Below are 16,395 nucleotides of genomic sequence, written 5' to 3'. Positions count from 1 at the left end.
GGACAAATAGAAAACAAATAGCAAGATGTCAGATTTAAACTTAGCCATTCAATAATGACATTAAATGTATTGTCTAGACACCCCAATTAAAAGGCAGAGATTGTAAAATTGGATTTAAAAACAAGAAAATCCATTTTAAATATAAAGGAAAAGGATGGAAAAAATATACCATGCAAATGCAATCAAAAGAAAGCTTGAGAAGCTATATTAATACTAAAGTAGATTTTAGAATGAGGAATAGTATCAGGGGTAAAGAAGAATACTTCATTTTGATAAAGGGGTCAATTCACCAAGAATATATAATCCTAAATGAGCATACACCTAATCACAAAGGTTCAAAATACTTGAAGCAAAAACTGACAAACTAAAAGAAGAAATAATTATCACAATTATATTTGTAAATTTCAAAACACCTCTCTCAGTAATCAACAGACCAAGCAGACAGAAAATCAGCAAGGATACAGAAGATTTGGAACGCCACCAACCAACCTGACCTAATTGGCATTTATAGAACACTGCGTCCGACTAAAACAGAATACACATTCTTTTCAAGCGCATGTGGAATATTCACCATGGTAGGCCAGCTGCTGTGTCATAAAACAAGTCTCAGTAAATTTAAGAGGATTTAAATAATTCAAAGTAAGTTCTTTGACCACAGCATAACTAAACTATATATCAATAACAGAAGGATATCTGGAAATACTGCAAATATTTGGAAATTAAGCAACAAACTTCTAACTACCACATGGGTCAAAGAATAAATCACAAGGGAAGTTGGAAAATATTTTGAGCTGAATGAAAATGAAAATACCACACGGCAAATTTGTGAGATGCAGCTAGAGCAGGGGTTAGAGAGAAATTTATAGCATTGAATTATTAAATGTTTATACGACCCCCCACTCACCAACATCAGAATATTATGCAAGGAAAAGTAAAGAACAGAGGACAAAACCCAGCTCTGAATGCAACTCCAATCATAGAAAAGTGAACCACTGCAGATAAGAGTCAAAGGAGAAGGTTTAAGTGGTATCAAAAGTAGGTCTGAACTCCAAACTGCTTACCTTGGTAGTAGATGATTGCTGACGATTCACATCTAGGCTAATAAGAGGTTAGATCCAGGAAGGTCAGTGAAGGTAGGCTGGAGAAGGCAGGGGAGTCAGAGTGAACAAGAGCAGCATGTGCTAGCAGAGTTGAACTCTGATCCCAGGACAGAGGCTGTTACTCTTGATTTTAAAATATTTCTTGCTAAGGATGGGTTTTCCCTGAGGCCTAATACACTTATCTCCCCCAGAAATAGCCTCTGGATGGGTTCTGTCCCTAACTGACGGAAGATTAAAGTTGCTGGGATTGTAAGCTCGTTAAACTCTGTGAATTCCCAGATATCATCCCCATATTATAATCACCTGAGGGACTGTTTTTAAAAACTACTCCAGGCCTGCATCCCCAAGAGAACCTGATTCAGTATATTTGGAGTGGGGAGTAGAGCCTAATGTTTTTGATTAATTCTGATTCTGATGATTCCCAGTTTGCATACTGGTATAAATATTACCACTAATAACAATTGCTAACAGTTACTGAGTACCTGCCATGTATTAGGTCCTCTTTACGTGCTTTACATGTATTGTGAGATTTAATTCATGAACAAAAGGGCATTGTGAAGACCAGGTGAGGAAGTGTAAGTGGAGTTCACCCCACTCAGAGGAAACAGACAAGGAAAATCATCTTGACCTCGAGGCAATAACTTTTCAGTGATCTATAAATATACAAAAAATATGATTAACACGGATTAAGGTGATAGAAGGACTGGTGACATCAGGCTTAGTCATGAAAACAAGACTGAAAAAGTCTTGAGGCAACATGGAATAGTATACAGAGGTATGATCCAATCCTGGGCTAGTATGATAACAGGTTGGTTTCAAGGATTCTGAGCTCTACCAAAATTGGTCTGAATTCTCAATCTGTTCAACATTCTTTCTCCTCCAGTGCCAAATTAGGATTAAACCAGATCCAAAAAGACCTACACCCTCTAGATCTGAGTAGAAATAGGTTGGCTTCCTGAACATCTAAATCCTTCATGAAGTCTTCCCAGATCAACCTGTTGAGAACAAAACTTCCCAAATCACACATAGTCTGAGGTCATTCTTACTCTGAGTACTCACCATCATCTTAAAATGTAACTGGACCTCAGATGGCATGTGGTATGAATACCTTACTCATTTTACATCTCATTTCCTGCTTGTATATCTTGTAAGCATGATCTTTTGTCTGTATTATTGATGTCTTGGATCAATTATCCTGGAAAGCACAAAAGGTGCCTTCATAATAGTACCTGGCATTGGTATACCTAATTACAATTCATAAATGTTCTTTGATGATAATATATGTAACCCTAGAAGATACACACTGCATTGAAATAAGGATCATGAAAGCCTTGAATATAGTACAATAATACCATTCTGGTTAAAATTTTGTGAGGACAGGGGAATAGCTTTTTATCAGTCTGATAGTCCAAGGACATCTGTCATCTGACAAAAACCAGACATTGTCTAAGTTAGAGTTTAAGTACCAGATCATTTTCTAGCTCCTATCCCTGAAAGGAAGGCTATTTCCCACTTGCAATGATGCATTTCTCAAGTTTATGTGCTCTGTGCTCAATCAAAATCTTCTCCTTTCCTTCTTCCTCCATGAAACACCTCCATTTAACACCGCATCAAAGGAATTAAGCTTTGTTAGCGTGACCCATGTAGAAATGGTCATTATAGCTTAAAACAGAACCTAAGAATCAGGAACAAAGAGCAATTCTTCTTACATTAATGTGTATTTTCTCAGGTCGCCACACACTTCCTTTAGTCACTGTTTCCAATATCTCTCCTATTGTTATTCTCAATTATCACATCAATTTGTGTTTATAACTACAACAAAATCTGTATTCAATTAGCATGAATTAGCATCTTTTAAAGAAGTCGTCCTTTTATTCTCAAGTTTACACCAAATAAAATCTCTTTGGACCTGACAGGATATCTAGAAATGTTATTAAAAATTTCAATTAAAAAAATTAAACATTTAAACTTGCTTCTGATAAGTAATAAGATAGAATATATTATGTGATAAGATAGAATATTATAATATTGTAATATTATAAGCTTCATTCTACCTAAGAGGCAAACTTTAGAGATCAGTATCCACAAAAATGTAAAAAAAAAAAAAAAAAATCAAAGGCCAGGCACAGCTTTTAAACTAATGAGATCTAATGTTGCTGGGATCATGGAAACCAAACAATGATCACATGAGTTTTCTGATCTTTACAAACATGCTTATAAAAAGTAAGGCCATCATAAATCCCAGTTTAAGAACCTGGTCCCAAATATTCAAAAATGTTTTCCTGGACTAAACCAAAGCATCAGAGACCTGGGTGCCTGAGATATATATATATCGGTGTCATTGTAGAGATATCCTTAACTTGAATGAGTTGAGGTGTTGGCCATCAGGTAACATTCAGGGCCATTACAAGATATTGATACATCCCTTTATTTTATTTCCTGAAAAGACTGGACCACTTTTTTATGAGAATGCAAAGGAGAAGTTTCTTTAGGCTTCATTGCCAGAAAATGTTATTCTCCATCATGTCTGGCTTTTTATTTACGGACACTGTAATTCCTGTAACTGACCACATTACCTTCTCTGCGTGGCCTGACAGGGTTTTCAGAGCCAATTCATGACCGAAGTGTACACAACATTTGGGGATATTGGCCTCACTTGTGGTATTAGTTTCACTCAGTAATCAAATTTTCTTGTTTACTTTTATTTTATTTATTTTTCTTTAACATTTTGAGAGTGTGGCCCATTTATTTTTTTATTTTTTTAACATCTTTATTGGAGTATAATTGCTTTACAATGGTGTGTTAGTTTCTGATTTACAACAAAGTGAATCCACTATACATATACATATATCCCCATATCTCCTCCCTCTTGCATCTCCCTCCCACCCTCCCTATGCCACCCCTCTGGTGGTCATAAAGCACCAAGGTGATATCCCTGTGCTCTGCAGCTGCTTCCCACTAGCTATCTATTTTACATTTGATAGTGTATATATGTCCATGACACTCTCTCACTTTGTCCCAGATTACCCTTCCCCCTCGCCATGTCCTCAAGTCCATTCTCTACATCTGCGTCTTTATTCCTGTCCTGCCCCTGGGTTCTTCAGACGATTTTTTTTTAGGTTCCATATATATATGTTAGCATACGGTATTTGTTTTTCTCTTTCTGACTTACTTCACTGTTTATGACAGACTCTAGGTCCATCCAACTCACTACAAATAACTCAATTTCATTTCTTTTTATGGCTGAGTAATATTCCATTGTATATATGTGCCACATCTTCTTTATCCATTCATCCGATGATGGACACTTAGGTTGCTTCCATGTCCTTGCTATTGTAAATAGTGCTGCAATGAACATTGGGGTGCATGTGTCTTTTTGAATTATGGTTTTCTCAGGGTATATGCCCAGTAGTGGGATTGCTGGGTCGTACGGTAGTACTATTTTTAGTATTTTAAGGAACCTCCATACTGTTCTCCATAGTGGCTGTATCAATTTACATTCCCACCAACACTGCAAGAGGATTCCATTTTCTCCACACCCTCTCCAGCATTTATTGTTTGTAGATTTTTTGATAATGGCCATTCTGATGGGTGTGAGGTGATACCTCATTGTAGTTTTGATTTGCATTTCTCTAATGATTAGTGATGTTGAGCATCCTTTTATGTGTTTGTTGGCAAACTGTATACCTTCTTTGGAGAAATGTCTATTTAGGTCTTCTGTCCATTTTTGGATTGGGTCGTTTGTGTTTTTGATATTGAGCTGCATGAGCTGCATGTAAATTTTGGAGATTAATCCTTTGTCAGTTGCTTCACTTGCAAATATTTTCTCCCATTCTGAGGGTCGCCTTTTCATCTTGTTTATGGTTTCCTTTGCTGTGCAAAGACTTCTAAGTTTCTTTAGGTCCTATTTGTTTATTTTTGCTTTTATTTCCATTTCTCTAGGAGGTGGGTCAAAAAGGATCTTGCTGTGATTTATGTCATAGAGTGTTCTGCCTATGTTTTCCTAGAAGAGTTTTATAGAGACTGGCCTTACATTTAGGCCTTTAATCCATTTTGAGTTTATTTTTGTGTATGGTGTTAGGGAGTGTTCTAATTTCATTCTTTTACATATAGCTGTCCAGTTTTCCCAGCACCACTTATTGAAGAGGCTGTCTTTTCTCCATTGTTTATTCTTGCCTCCTTTATTAAAAATAAGGTGACCATATGAGCGTGGGTTTATCTCTGGGCTTTCTATCCTGTTCCATTGATCTATATTTCTGTTTTTGTGCCAGTACCATACTGTCTTGATTACTGTAGCATTGTAGTATAGTCTGAAGTCCAGGAGCCTGATTCCTCCAGCTCCGTTTTTCTTTCTCAAGATTGCTTTGGTTATTTGGGGTCTTTTGTGTTTCCATACAAATTGTGAAATTTTTTGTTCTAGTTCTGTGAAAAATGATATTGGTAGTTTGATAGGGATTGCATTGAATCTGTAGATTGCTTTGGATAGTAGAGTCATTTCATAATGTTGATTCTTCCAATCCAAGAACATGGTATATCTCTCCATCTGTTTGTATCATCTTTAATTTCTTTCATCACTGTCTTATAGTTTTCTGCATACAAGTCTTTTGTCTCCTTAGGTAGGTTTATTTCAAGATATTTTATTCCTTATGTTGCAATGGCAAATGGGAGTGTTTCCTTAATTTCTCCTTCAGATTTTTCATCATTAGTATATAGGAATGCCAGAGATTTCTGTGCATTAATTTTGTATCCTGCTACTTTACCAAATTTATTGATTAGCTCTAGTAGTTTTCTGGTAGAGTCTTTAGGATTCTCTACGTACAGTATCATGTCATCTGCAAACAGTGACAGTTTACTTCTTCTTTTCTGATTTGGATTCATTTTATTTCTTTTCCTTCTCTGACTGCTATAGCTAAAACTTCCAAAACTATGTTGAATAAGAGTGGTGAGAGTGGAAAAACTTGTCGTGTTCCTGATCTTAGTGGAAATGGTTTCAGCTTTTCACCATTGAGAACGATGTTGGCTGTGGGTTTGTCATATATGGCCTTTATTATGTTGAGGTAGGTTCCCTTTATGCCTACTTTCAGGAGGGTTTTTATCATAAATGGGTGTTGAATTTTGTTGAAAGCTTTTTCTGCATCTATTGAGATGATCATATGGTTTTTCTCCTTCGGTTTGTTAATATGGTGTATCACATTGATTGATTTTCATATATTGAAGAATCCTTGCATTCCTGGGATAAACCCCACTTGATCATGGCGTGTGATCCTTTTAATGTGCTGTTGGATTCTGTTTGCTAGTATTTTGTTGAGGATTTTTGCATCTATGTTCATCAGTGATATTGGCCTGCAGTTGTCTTCCTTTGTGACAACTTTTTGTGGTTTTGGTATCATGGTGATGGTGGCCTCGTAGAATGAGTTTGGGAGTGTTCCTCCCTCTGCTATATTTTGGAAGAGTTTGAACAGGATAGGCATTAGCTCTTCTCTAAATGTTTGATAGAATTCATCATCTGGTACTGGGCTTTTGTTTGTTGGAAGATTTTTAATCACAGTCTCAAATTCAGTGCTTGTGATTGGTCTGTTGATATTTTTTTTTCTTCCTGGTTCAGTCTCAGTAGGTTGTACTTTTCTAAGAATTTGTCCATTTCTTCCAGGTTGTCCATTTTATTGGCATATAGTTGCTTGTAGTAGTCTTTCATGATCCTTTGTATTTCTGCAGTGTCAGTTGTTACTTCTCCTTTTTATTTTCTAATTCTATTGATTTGAGTCTTCTCCCTTTTCTTCTTGATGGGTCTGGCTAATGGTTTATCAGTCTTGTTTATCTTCTCAAGAAAACAGCTTTTAGTTTTACTGTTCTTTGCTATTGTTTCCTTCATTCCTTTTTCATTTATTTCTGATCTGATCTTTATGATTTCTTCCCTTCTGCTAACTTTAGGGTTTTTTGTTCTTCTTTTCCTAATTGCTTTAGGTGTAAGGTTAGGTTGTTTATTTGAGATGTTTCTTGTTTCTTGAGGTAGGATTGTATTGCTATAAACTTCCCTCTTAGAACTGCTTTTGCTGCATCCCATAGATTTTTGGTTGTCGTGTTTTCATTGTCATTTGTTTCTAGGTATTTTTTGATTTCCCCTTTGATTTCTTCAGTGACCTCTTAGTTATTTAGTAGCATTTTTTTTTTCAGTACACAGGCCTCTCACTGTTGTGGCCTCTCCTGTTTTGGAGCACAGGCTCCGGATGCGCAGGCTCAGTGGCCATGGCTTATGGGCCTAGCCACTCCGCGGCATGTGGGATCTTCTCTGACCGGGGCACAAACCCTTGTCCCCTGCATTGGCAGGCAGACTCTCAACCACTGCACCACCAGGGAAGCCCTTTAGTAGCATATTGTTTAGACTCCATGTGTTTGTATTTTTTTACAGATTTTTTCCTGTAATTGATATCTAGTCTCATAGTGTTCTGGTCAGAAAATATACTTGATAGGATTTCAATTTTCTTAAATTTACCAAGGCTTGATTTCTGACCCAAGATATGATCTATCCTGGAGAATGTTCCATGAGCACTTGAGAAGAATGTGAACTCTGTTGTTTTTGGATGAAATGTGCTATAAATATCAATTAAGTCCATCTTGTTTAATGTATCATTTAAAGCTTGTGTTTCCTTATTTATTTTCATTTTGGATGATCTGTCCATTGGTGAAAGTGGGGTGTTAAAGTCCCCTACTATGATTGTGTTACTGTCAATTTCCCCTTTTATGGCTTTTGTCATTACTCTGAATTCTTTTTCAAGTAGAATGCCTATTTCCTCTTCACTTGTTTTGTCTGGTGGGTTTTTACCTTGCTCCTTCATCTGCTGTGTGTTATTCTGTCTTCTCATTTTGCTTATCTTACTGTGTTTGGGGTCTCCTTTTTGCAGGCTGCAGGTTCTTTGTTCCCATTGTTTTTGGTGTCTGCCCCCAGTGGCTAAGGTTGGTTCAGTGGGTTGGTTAGGCTTCCTGGTAGAGGGGACTGGTGCCTGTGCTCTGGTGGATGAGGCTGGATCTTGTCTTTCTGGTGGGCAAGACCGCGTCCGGTGGTGTGTCTTGGGGTGTCTGCGACATTATGATTTTAGGCAGCCTCTCTACTAATGGGTGGGGTTGTGTTCCTGTCTTGCTAGGTGTTTGGCATAGGGTGTCCAGCACTGTAGCTTGCTGGTCGTTGAGTGGAGCTGGGTCTTAGTGTTGAGGTGGAGATCTCTGGGAGAGCTTTTGCCATTTGATATTACATGGAGCCGGTAGTCTCTGGTGGACCAATGTCCTGAACTCGGCTCTCCCACCTCAGAGGCACAGGCCTGACACCCAGCCAGAGCACCAAGACCCTGTCAGCCACATGGCTCAGAAAAAAAGTGAGAAAAAAAGCAAGAAAGAAAGAAAGAAAGAAAGAAAGCAGGAAGAAAGAAAAGAAAGTTATTAAAATAAAAAAATTAAATTATTAAAAATAAAAAAATTAAAACATAATTTGAAAAAAAGAAAGAAAGAAGAGGGCAACCAAACCAAAAAACAAATCCACCAATGATAGCTAGCGCTAAAAACTATACTAAGAAAAAAAATACGGACAGACGAACCCTAGGACAAATGGTAAAAGCAAAGCTATACAGACAAAATCGGACAAGGAATCATACACATAGACACTCACAAAAAGAGGAGGAAAAATATACATACCTATATATATAAAAAAAGGAAGAGAGCAACCAAATCAATAAACAAATCTACCAATGATAATAAACTCTAAATACTAATCTAAGATAAACATAAGACCAGAAACAAATTAGATGCAGAAAGCAAACCCCAATTCTACAGTTGCTCCCAAAGTCCGCCTCCTCAATTTGGGATGATTCGTTGTCTATTCAGGTATTCCACAGATGCAGGGTGCATCGAGTTGATTGTGGAGATTTAATCCGCTGCTCCTGAGGCTGCTGGGAGAAATTTCCCTTTCTCTTCTTTGTTCGCACCGCTCCCGGGATTCAACTTTGGATTTGGACCCGCCTCTGCGTGTAGGTCGCCGGAGGGCGTCTGTTCTTTGCTCAGACAGGACAGGGTTAAAGGAGCAGCTGATTCAGGGGCTCCGGCTCACTCAGGCAGTGGGAGGGAGGGGCACAGAGTGCAGGGCGAGCCTGCGGCGTAAGAGGCCAGCGTGACGTTGCAGCAGCCTGAGGCGTGCCGTGCGTTCTCCCGGGGAAGCCATCCCTGGATCCCGGGACCCTGGCAATGGCGGGCTGCACAGGCTCCCCGGAAGGGAGGTGTGGAGAGTGACCTGTGCTCGCACACAGGCTTCTTGGTGGCGGCAGCAGCGGCCTTAGCGTCTCATTCCCGTCTCTGGGGTCCGCGCTGTTAGCCACCGCTCACGCCCGTCTCTGGAGCTCCTTTAAGCAGCGCTCTTAATACCCTCTCCTGGCGCAGCAGGAAACAAACAGGCAAGAAAAAGTCTCTTGCCTCTTTGGCAGGTCCAGACTTTTTCCCGGACTCCCTCCTGGCTAGCCGTGGCACACTAGCCCCTTCAGGCTGTGTTCACGCCCTCAGTCCTCTCCCTGCGCTCCAACCAAACGAAGCCCAACCCTCAGCCCCGCCCCCCCGGCGGTTGAGCAGACAAGCCTCTCGGGCTGGTGAGTGCTGGGCGGCACCAATCCTCTGTGCGGGAATCTCTCCGCTTTGCCCTCCGCACCCCTGTTGCTGTGCTCTCCTCCGCGGCTCCGAAGCTTTCCTGCTCCGCCACCCGCAGTCTCCGCCCGCGAAGGGGCTTCTAGTGTGTGGAAACCTTTCCTCCTTCACAGCTCCCTCCCTCTGGTGCAGGTCCGGTTCCTATTCTTTTGTCTCTGTTTATTCTTTTTTCTTTTGACCTACCCAGGTACGTGGGGGAGTTTCTTGCCTTTTGGGAGGTCTGAGGTCTTCTGCCAGCGTTCAGTAGGTGTTCTCTAGGAGCTGTTCCACGTGTAGATGTATTTCTGGTGTATCTGTGGGGAGGAAGGTGATCTCTGCGTCTCACTCCACCATCCTGAAGGTCTCTCCCCTCCCTCCCATGTTTGTTGTTTGCCTCCATTGACTAGAATGAACTTCCATGAGAGCAGAAAGTTTGTTTTGCTCAAGGCTGTACATCTGGTGCTGAAGAGGCACTCAAATATTTTTTGATTAAATCTTTCATAGGATTCTCTATAGCAGGTTTTTTGTAAGTAAAATTTTACTGGAACTCAGTCATGCTCATTCATTTCCATATCATCTATGGCTGCTTTCACACTATAATGCAGAGCTGAGGAGGTCCGGAAGGGTTCATGTAAGCCCACAAAGTCTCAAATATTTATTCAAAGTCTCAAATATTTACTATCTGGCTCCTTAAAGAATGATTGCTGACCCCCAACAGCACTCACTTGTCCTTTATTTCTCAAGTTAAACTGCAAGTGCTCTAGGTACAGGAGTTAGGTCTTAATACTCCTGTGTATGTAAAACAGAAAATCTTTAAAATAGCTATCGAATAGATTTTCTTCTTCCAACATAAGTTATTTCTGCTCAGTTAAATTCAAAGTTAGCATTTTCCATCCTCAATGCATTTCTAGCAAGGCCAAAAGCAAAGGTTACCTGTGTTCAATAATTTGGGGGAGAGAGAGAAGAGATTCTGATGCTAAGTAGCAGCAAATTTTCACAATCATGAAATCTTTAAAATGTGAATGCAACATAACAACTGGAAAGCTATTCCCTGATACGTTTCTAACAAATGATTTTGAGGTGAACCATAGTTATTTTCTCATTGTAAAAATCATTCTAACAATGTATCATTTTTTTAATGCCAGGCACATTATGGGTACACAACAGTCATTGAATGGATCACTCTCCCATAAATAATCACTGTGCTCATCAATTTTTGCAAATTATAACTACCTGAAAAGGGGCATCAAGATTTATATCCCTTTTCCAATTCTAAAATATACTCAGAATGTCTCAATCTTTTTAAAAATTAAAGCCTTTATTGTCATTCTCTAAAAAAAAAAAATTAATTTGCATAGGTATCATTGGTTCCAAGGAACTGAAGAATAAATGAATAATTCTAGGCATCATTTCAGCCCACTGTCTGCCCCAGGTACAGAGGTAAGCAAATAGGATTTTCTCATATTATTGGATAAGATGTCTGTCATTTGGAAACATTGTAGTCCATGGACTAAGACACAAATAAGAAGAGCGAGCTAGGAATCTTATCTTTGATAAGTTATTTTGAATAAGCAACAATATACACAATGATATACAATCATTTGAGAAAACTATTGTTTATTTAGAAAAAGGGTTACATGGGTAGATTAGATAAAAAAACTTTCTTTTAAAAATGTCACTGTGAAACTTTTCCAGATGAAAGTTAAGCAATACAAAGCTCCTGTAGCTGTAGAATTAAAACACAATTAACTTTCGATCCCCCCCCCCAGATTTTTCTTCATAATTACAAGAAAAAATGGCAAGGGACAAGGGAGTGCTGGTACCTGTTTTTTTTTTCAAACAGGTTTTAATGTCGTACACATAGTATATAAAATGATTCCTAGGCATTGCATAAGACACTGCTCCCACTTTGATTTTTACTGATATTAAAAACAGGCCAAATAATAAATTAAAACTGAGTTTTAAATGAGGTAAATTCAAAATGGTTCAATAATTGTTTATTTTCCATTTCAAACAATAAAAAGGAAGCATTTCAAATTTTTAAAAAAACTGAGGCAATATTTAGTTAACCTGAAGTGAAATTCTGTACATATGTAACCTTATTTGCTTGTTGGAAACTGTATGCAGCACATTGTGCTAAAAATATGGAAGTTAACACTTTCAGCCATTTACTGAAAATAAACATGTAGAAACTAAGCAACAGGTTAAATACAGTAATGCACAACTCAACAATTTTAAGTTTTCGGCATGGAGCAATAGAGCAGATCACTGAATAATTTAAGGAGATGCAAATGGGCCCTCTTCATTCATAATTCTTGGCAATCTACTCAAGAAAATAAATTTCTGGTCACAGCTGAACAATTTCATTCCAATTCATCTGAAAGAAACAAAGTAATTATATTCATAGATAAGGAAGGCAGTCGGGGGTGGGGTGCAGGGAGGAAGGAGAGGGGATGGATGGAAGGGGGAAGGAGGGACAGATGAAAGGAGAAGGAAGGGACGGAGGGAGGGAAGAAGGGAGGAGAGAAGGAGGAGGAAGGAAGGAAGATTTAAGAAAATCAATGAGTTCTGTCAATAACAAAGGCTTGAATTAAGTCCCTAAATAAGGATGAAATATTTGTGTATTTCTTATTGCCTATTCTTTTGTTGTTTGTTTGTTTGGTGGTATGCGGGCCTCTCACTGTTGTGGCCTGTCCCATTGTAGAGCATAGGCTCCGGACGTGCAAGCTCAGCAGCCATGGCTCACAGGCCCAGCCGCTCCGCGGCATGTGGGGTTTTCCCAGACCGGGGCACGAACCCGTGTCCCCTGCATCGGCAGGCAGACTCTCAACCACTGCGCCACCAGGGAAGCCCTCTTATTGCCTATTCTTAGAAACCATTAAAGATAGGCACATTATGATGAATTAAAAAAAAACAAACCACAGAACATTTTGTCTGTGAGAGAGGGAAAGGGGGAGTGGGGGGAGGGGAGGGAGGAAAAAAATGAAATAGAATTCCACAGGGACAAGCAATAGCTTGTCAAAAGTAAACAGAACACATAACCGTGAAAAGGAACCAATTTTACATGATCAACAAAAAAAGAGAAAAATGACATCACATTTTTCACAAGTTCATGATTTTAATAGTTACTTATATTAAGATGCAATGTCTGCTAAATTATAAAAATTGCTTTAAAAATATATTGAATTAATTATACTCATTTCATTTCCTTTATGTATTGACATTTTTCAAATACTGCATATTGAAATAAATTCAAAACATGATCATTACAACATGTGGCAAATCAGTTCATATCTGCCTAACATTGTTCTCATTCAAATTTTAATCTAATGCTTAACGCATTACACTTTATTGATGAAAATACTACATTCACATAATTCATAAAACCAGAGCCAGAAGGGCCTTAGAAAATAATCACACTTGCATGATATGCTGACAAATAATTTACATATCGTTTCTATACAGTATTCTGTTCACACCATGTATAATCTTGACATTACCAATTATAATTATAGATACATTAATGTTGAACTTACAGTTTTAATACTTAAAAATCATTGTTCCTGTTCATCACTGATGAATGGATAAACAAAATGTGGTACACATCCATACAATGGAATAGTATTCAGTTATAAAAAGAAATCAAGTTCTGATACATGCTACAACATGGATGAACCTTGAAAACACAATGCTAAGTGAAAGAAGCCACATATAACAAAAGGCCACATATTTCATGATTCCATTTTTATGAAATGTCCAAAACAGGCAAATCCATAGAGACAGAAAATATATTAGTTGTTGCCAGAGGCTGCAGGAAGGAGAGAATTGGGGGTGACTGCTAACAGATGCAGGGTCTCTTCTGAGGGTGATGGGAATTACTGGTGATGGTTACAACACAGGGATATACTAAAAACCACTTTTAAATGGCATATTTTATGAGAATTTCATCTCAATTTTTTTAAATACAAAAAAAGTCAATGTTCCAATAAAGAGAATCACGGTATCAGCAAGATCATAATTAGAATAAAAAATTCATATCATGAAAATGTCACAATTACTGGGCAAGGGAAATTCTGATGACACATTTAAGGGCACATTAAAGGATAAAACTGCTATTGCTGTTAAAATATGTGAAGATGATCCTTCCCAGGAACTGAAATTAAAATTTTTACAAGAAGCCAAAATCCTCAAGCAATATAATCATCCCAATATTGTCAAATTTATCAAAGTTCGCACACAAATACAGCCTATCTACATGATTAAGGAACTGGTTCCAGGAGGCGATTTCTTCTCCTTTCTGAGAAAGGATGAACTAAAACAGTTAGTGAAATTTTTATTAGATGCTGCTTCTGGATGGCAAATCTCGAGTAAACATTGTATACACAGGAACCTTGCTGCAAGAAACTGCCTGGAGGTGAAAATAATGTTCTGAAAATCAGTGACTTTGGAATGTCTCGTCAAGAGGATGGTGGTGTGTATTCATCTTCTGATTTAAAGCAGATTCCCATTAAATGGACAGCACCGGAAGCTCTTAATTATAGGAGATTTCATTCTGAGAGTGATGCATGGAGCTTTGGCATCCTCCTCTAGGAGACCTTCAGCTTAGGGGTCTGTCCATACCCTGGAATGACAAATCAGCAAGCACAAGAGCAAGTGGAAAGAAGATACTAGATGTCAGTCTCTCAGCAGTTAACCAGAACATATTTATAAAATAATGAAGTCTTGGGATTACAAACTTGAAAACCACCCCAAGTTCAGTGAACTTCAGAAAGAACTGCCATCAAGAAGAAAGTCACATAGTGATGAAACAGTACCAAATTCAGACTTCAGGACTCTATCTTCCAGCAAAGTAATATTTTCTTCTCATTAATAATAAGTTTATACCACCTTACCTGGAATATTCTTCTTATTGTTTATTAACTATTTTTTTAAATATGTGCAACTTTAACCATTGTAATAAGAAAGCACAGGTTCTAAATGCAAGAGATCCCTCAAATCTATCTTTTCACACCTAGGACTGTTGATGTTTTTCAAAGGGTTTCTACTTCAGGCTCAGTTCAGAGTTGACTGTCCTCCATCCTAGACACCTCTACTCTCTCGGTGCTATAAACTGCATTGGTAATACCATCTGTGCAGGATACATTCCAACAAAAGGTGGCTTTCCACTATGCTAAGACAAGATTACATTTGTAAACATCACTTCCTATTGGGAATTATCTGGACAACTTTTAGTAAGGTTGTCATTTCCCTCTGTTCCACCATGCCCTCCTCCTTTGTCAGGGCATCAGAAAACTATGCATGAAATGCCCTCAAAGAGTACCCTTTCAGAGTTGAGGCAGCTGATTTTAAATGATGTTACTTTATTGACAGCTGTGACAGCAAGAACGAAGTCTGAAACGTTAGGTCTGGGTGAAAGAGCAGCTAGACTGGTGATCAAAATAGAGAAGAAAGGCAAATAGAAAATCAGCCTTATTATCAGAGCTATGCCTTTATAAACACACACACACACTTTCTATTTTTATGATCAAAAAGGTCCTAAGAAATGTTTCAATAGTTCATAGACTCCTCATAAAAGAACCCTCTGGAGCTTCCCTGGTGGCGCAGTGGGTGAGAGTCTGCCTGCTGATGCAGGGGACACGGGTTCGTGCCCCAGTCCGGGAAGATCCCACGTGCCGCAGAGCGGCTGGGCCCGTGAGCCATGGCCACTGAGCCTGCGCGTCCGGAGCCTGTGCCCCACAACGGGAGAGGCCACAACAGTGAGAGGCCCGCGTACCGCAAAAAAAAAAAAGAACCCTCTAGATGGCAACAAAATTTGTTTAGAGAAACTATAAAATACAAGCCCAGTGAATTAATAAATTATTCCTGGTTAATCCTAGTACGTGTACACATACACACACAGGCACGCACATGCCAAGTACAAAGGTACACATGGATGAAGTTGACAGTTAGAAGAGTCCAATGACATTTACAAGGAAGAAAGAAGTTACAGGAGAAAGATATAGGGACAGCCATCCTAATTCTACTTTACTCCTTCATTTACCCTTAAACTGCTGCCTAGCAATTCTTATCATAGCAAACAACTTCCTGAGGTATTCCAAGTGGATAAAATGGAAGAGTTAAAACTAGGATCCTACTGAACTGAATCTCAGCATACCCAGGGGCGCCTCTCAAGATAAATGTGTGTGTGAGGAATGTGTCACACTCAAGGGTAAATGTGGCATGGGGGCCTTTTGGAAGTGCTCATGCCTACGTCCAGATAAAGAACAGCACAGCACCTGAGTGAAAATTTGGTCTGCCTTAAGTGGAAGAAAGGAAATAGAAAATCCCTCCTGTTCTCTCCAACTGTTTGGTGCCTATGAATATCAGTGTACAGAACTCACTGATACTTTAAAGGATGATAATGAAGAGAAAAATAGTTTGGGTCTATCATTTCAATCTCCTAACAAGACTTTTTATTTACACATTTAATGATTGCTACATACAGATCCAGATGAAAGCATAATAAACCTGCCCTCAAAAAATATGTTGCAGCACACAAAGCAACTTCTTAAACAGTATACTATCAAATGCTATAAATACACTGAACCTTCTTTTGGGGGCAAAAAGAGTCAGTGATGTTTCTCCTCAAGTCCAA

The 16,395-nt window shown here is 38.7% G+C and overlaps 1 protein-coding gene across 7 annotated transcripts in view; it reads right to left on the bottom strand.

Moving 5' to 3' along the window:
• Positions 1–11,374: 11,374 nt before the first annotated feature.
• Positions 11,375–16,395, bottom strand: part of THOC2 (THO complex subunit 2) — a 113,394-nt gene continuing 108,373 nt past the window's right edge. For all 7 annotated transcript variants that reach the window (XM_081221671.1, XM_081221674.1, XM_081221668.1 and 4 more), the window contains one exon: positions 11,375–14,382. Coding sequence is in view for 2 of the 7 variants with exons in the window: in XM_081221668.1 (XP_081077794.1) it covers positions 14,348–14,382 (35 nt within the window). In the remaining 5 variants the exon portion in view is untranslated. The remainder of the gene's footprint in view (positions 14,383–16,395) is intronic.

The sequence above is a fragment of the Mesoplodon bidens genome, assembly GCF_964165515.1.
Source record: "Mesoplodon bidens genome assembly, chromosome: X".
In the NCBI taxonomy this organism is placed as follows: domain Eukaryota; kingdom Metazoa; phylum Chordata; class Mammalia; order Artiodactyla; family Ziphiidae; genus Mesoplodon; species Mesoplodon bidens.
This window is presented reverse-complemented; position numbering and strand designations above follow the sequence as displayed.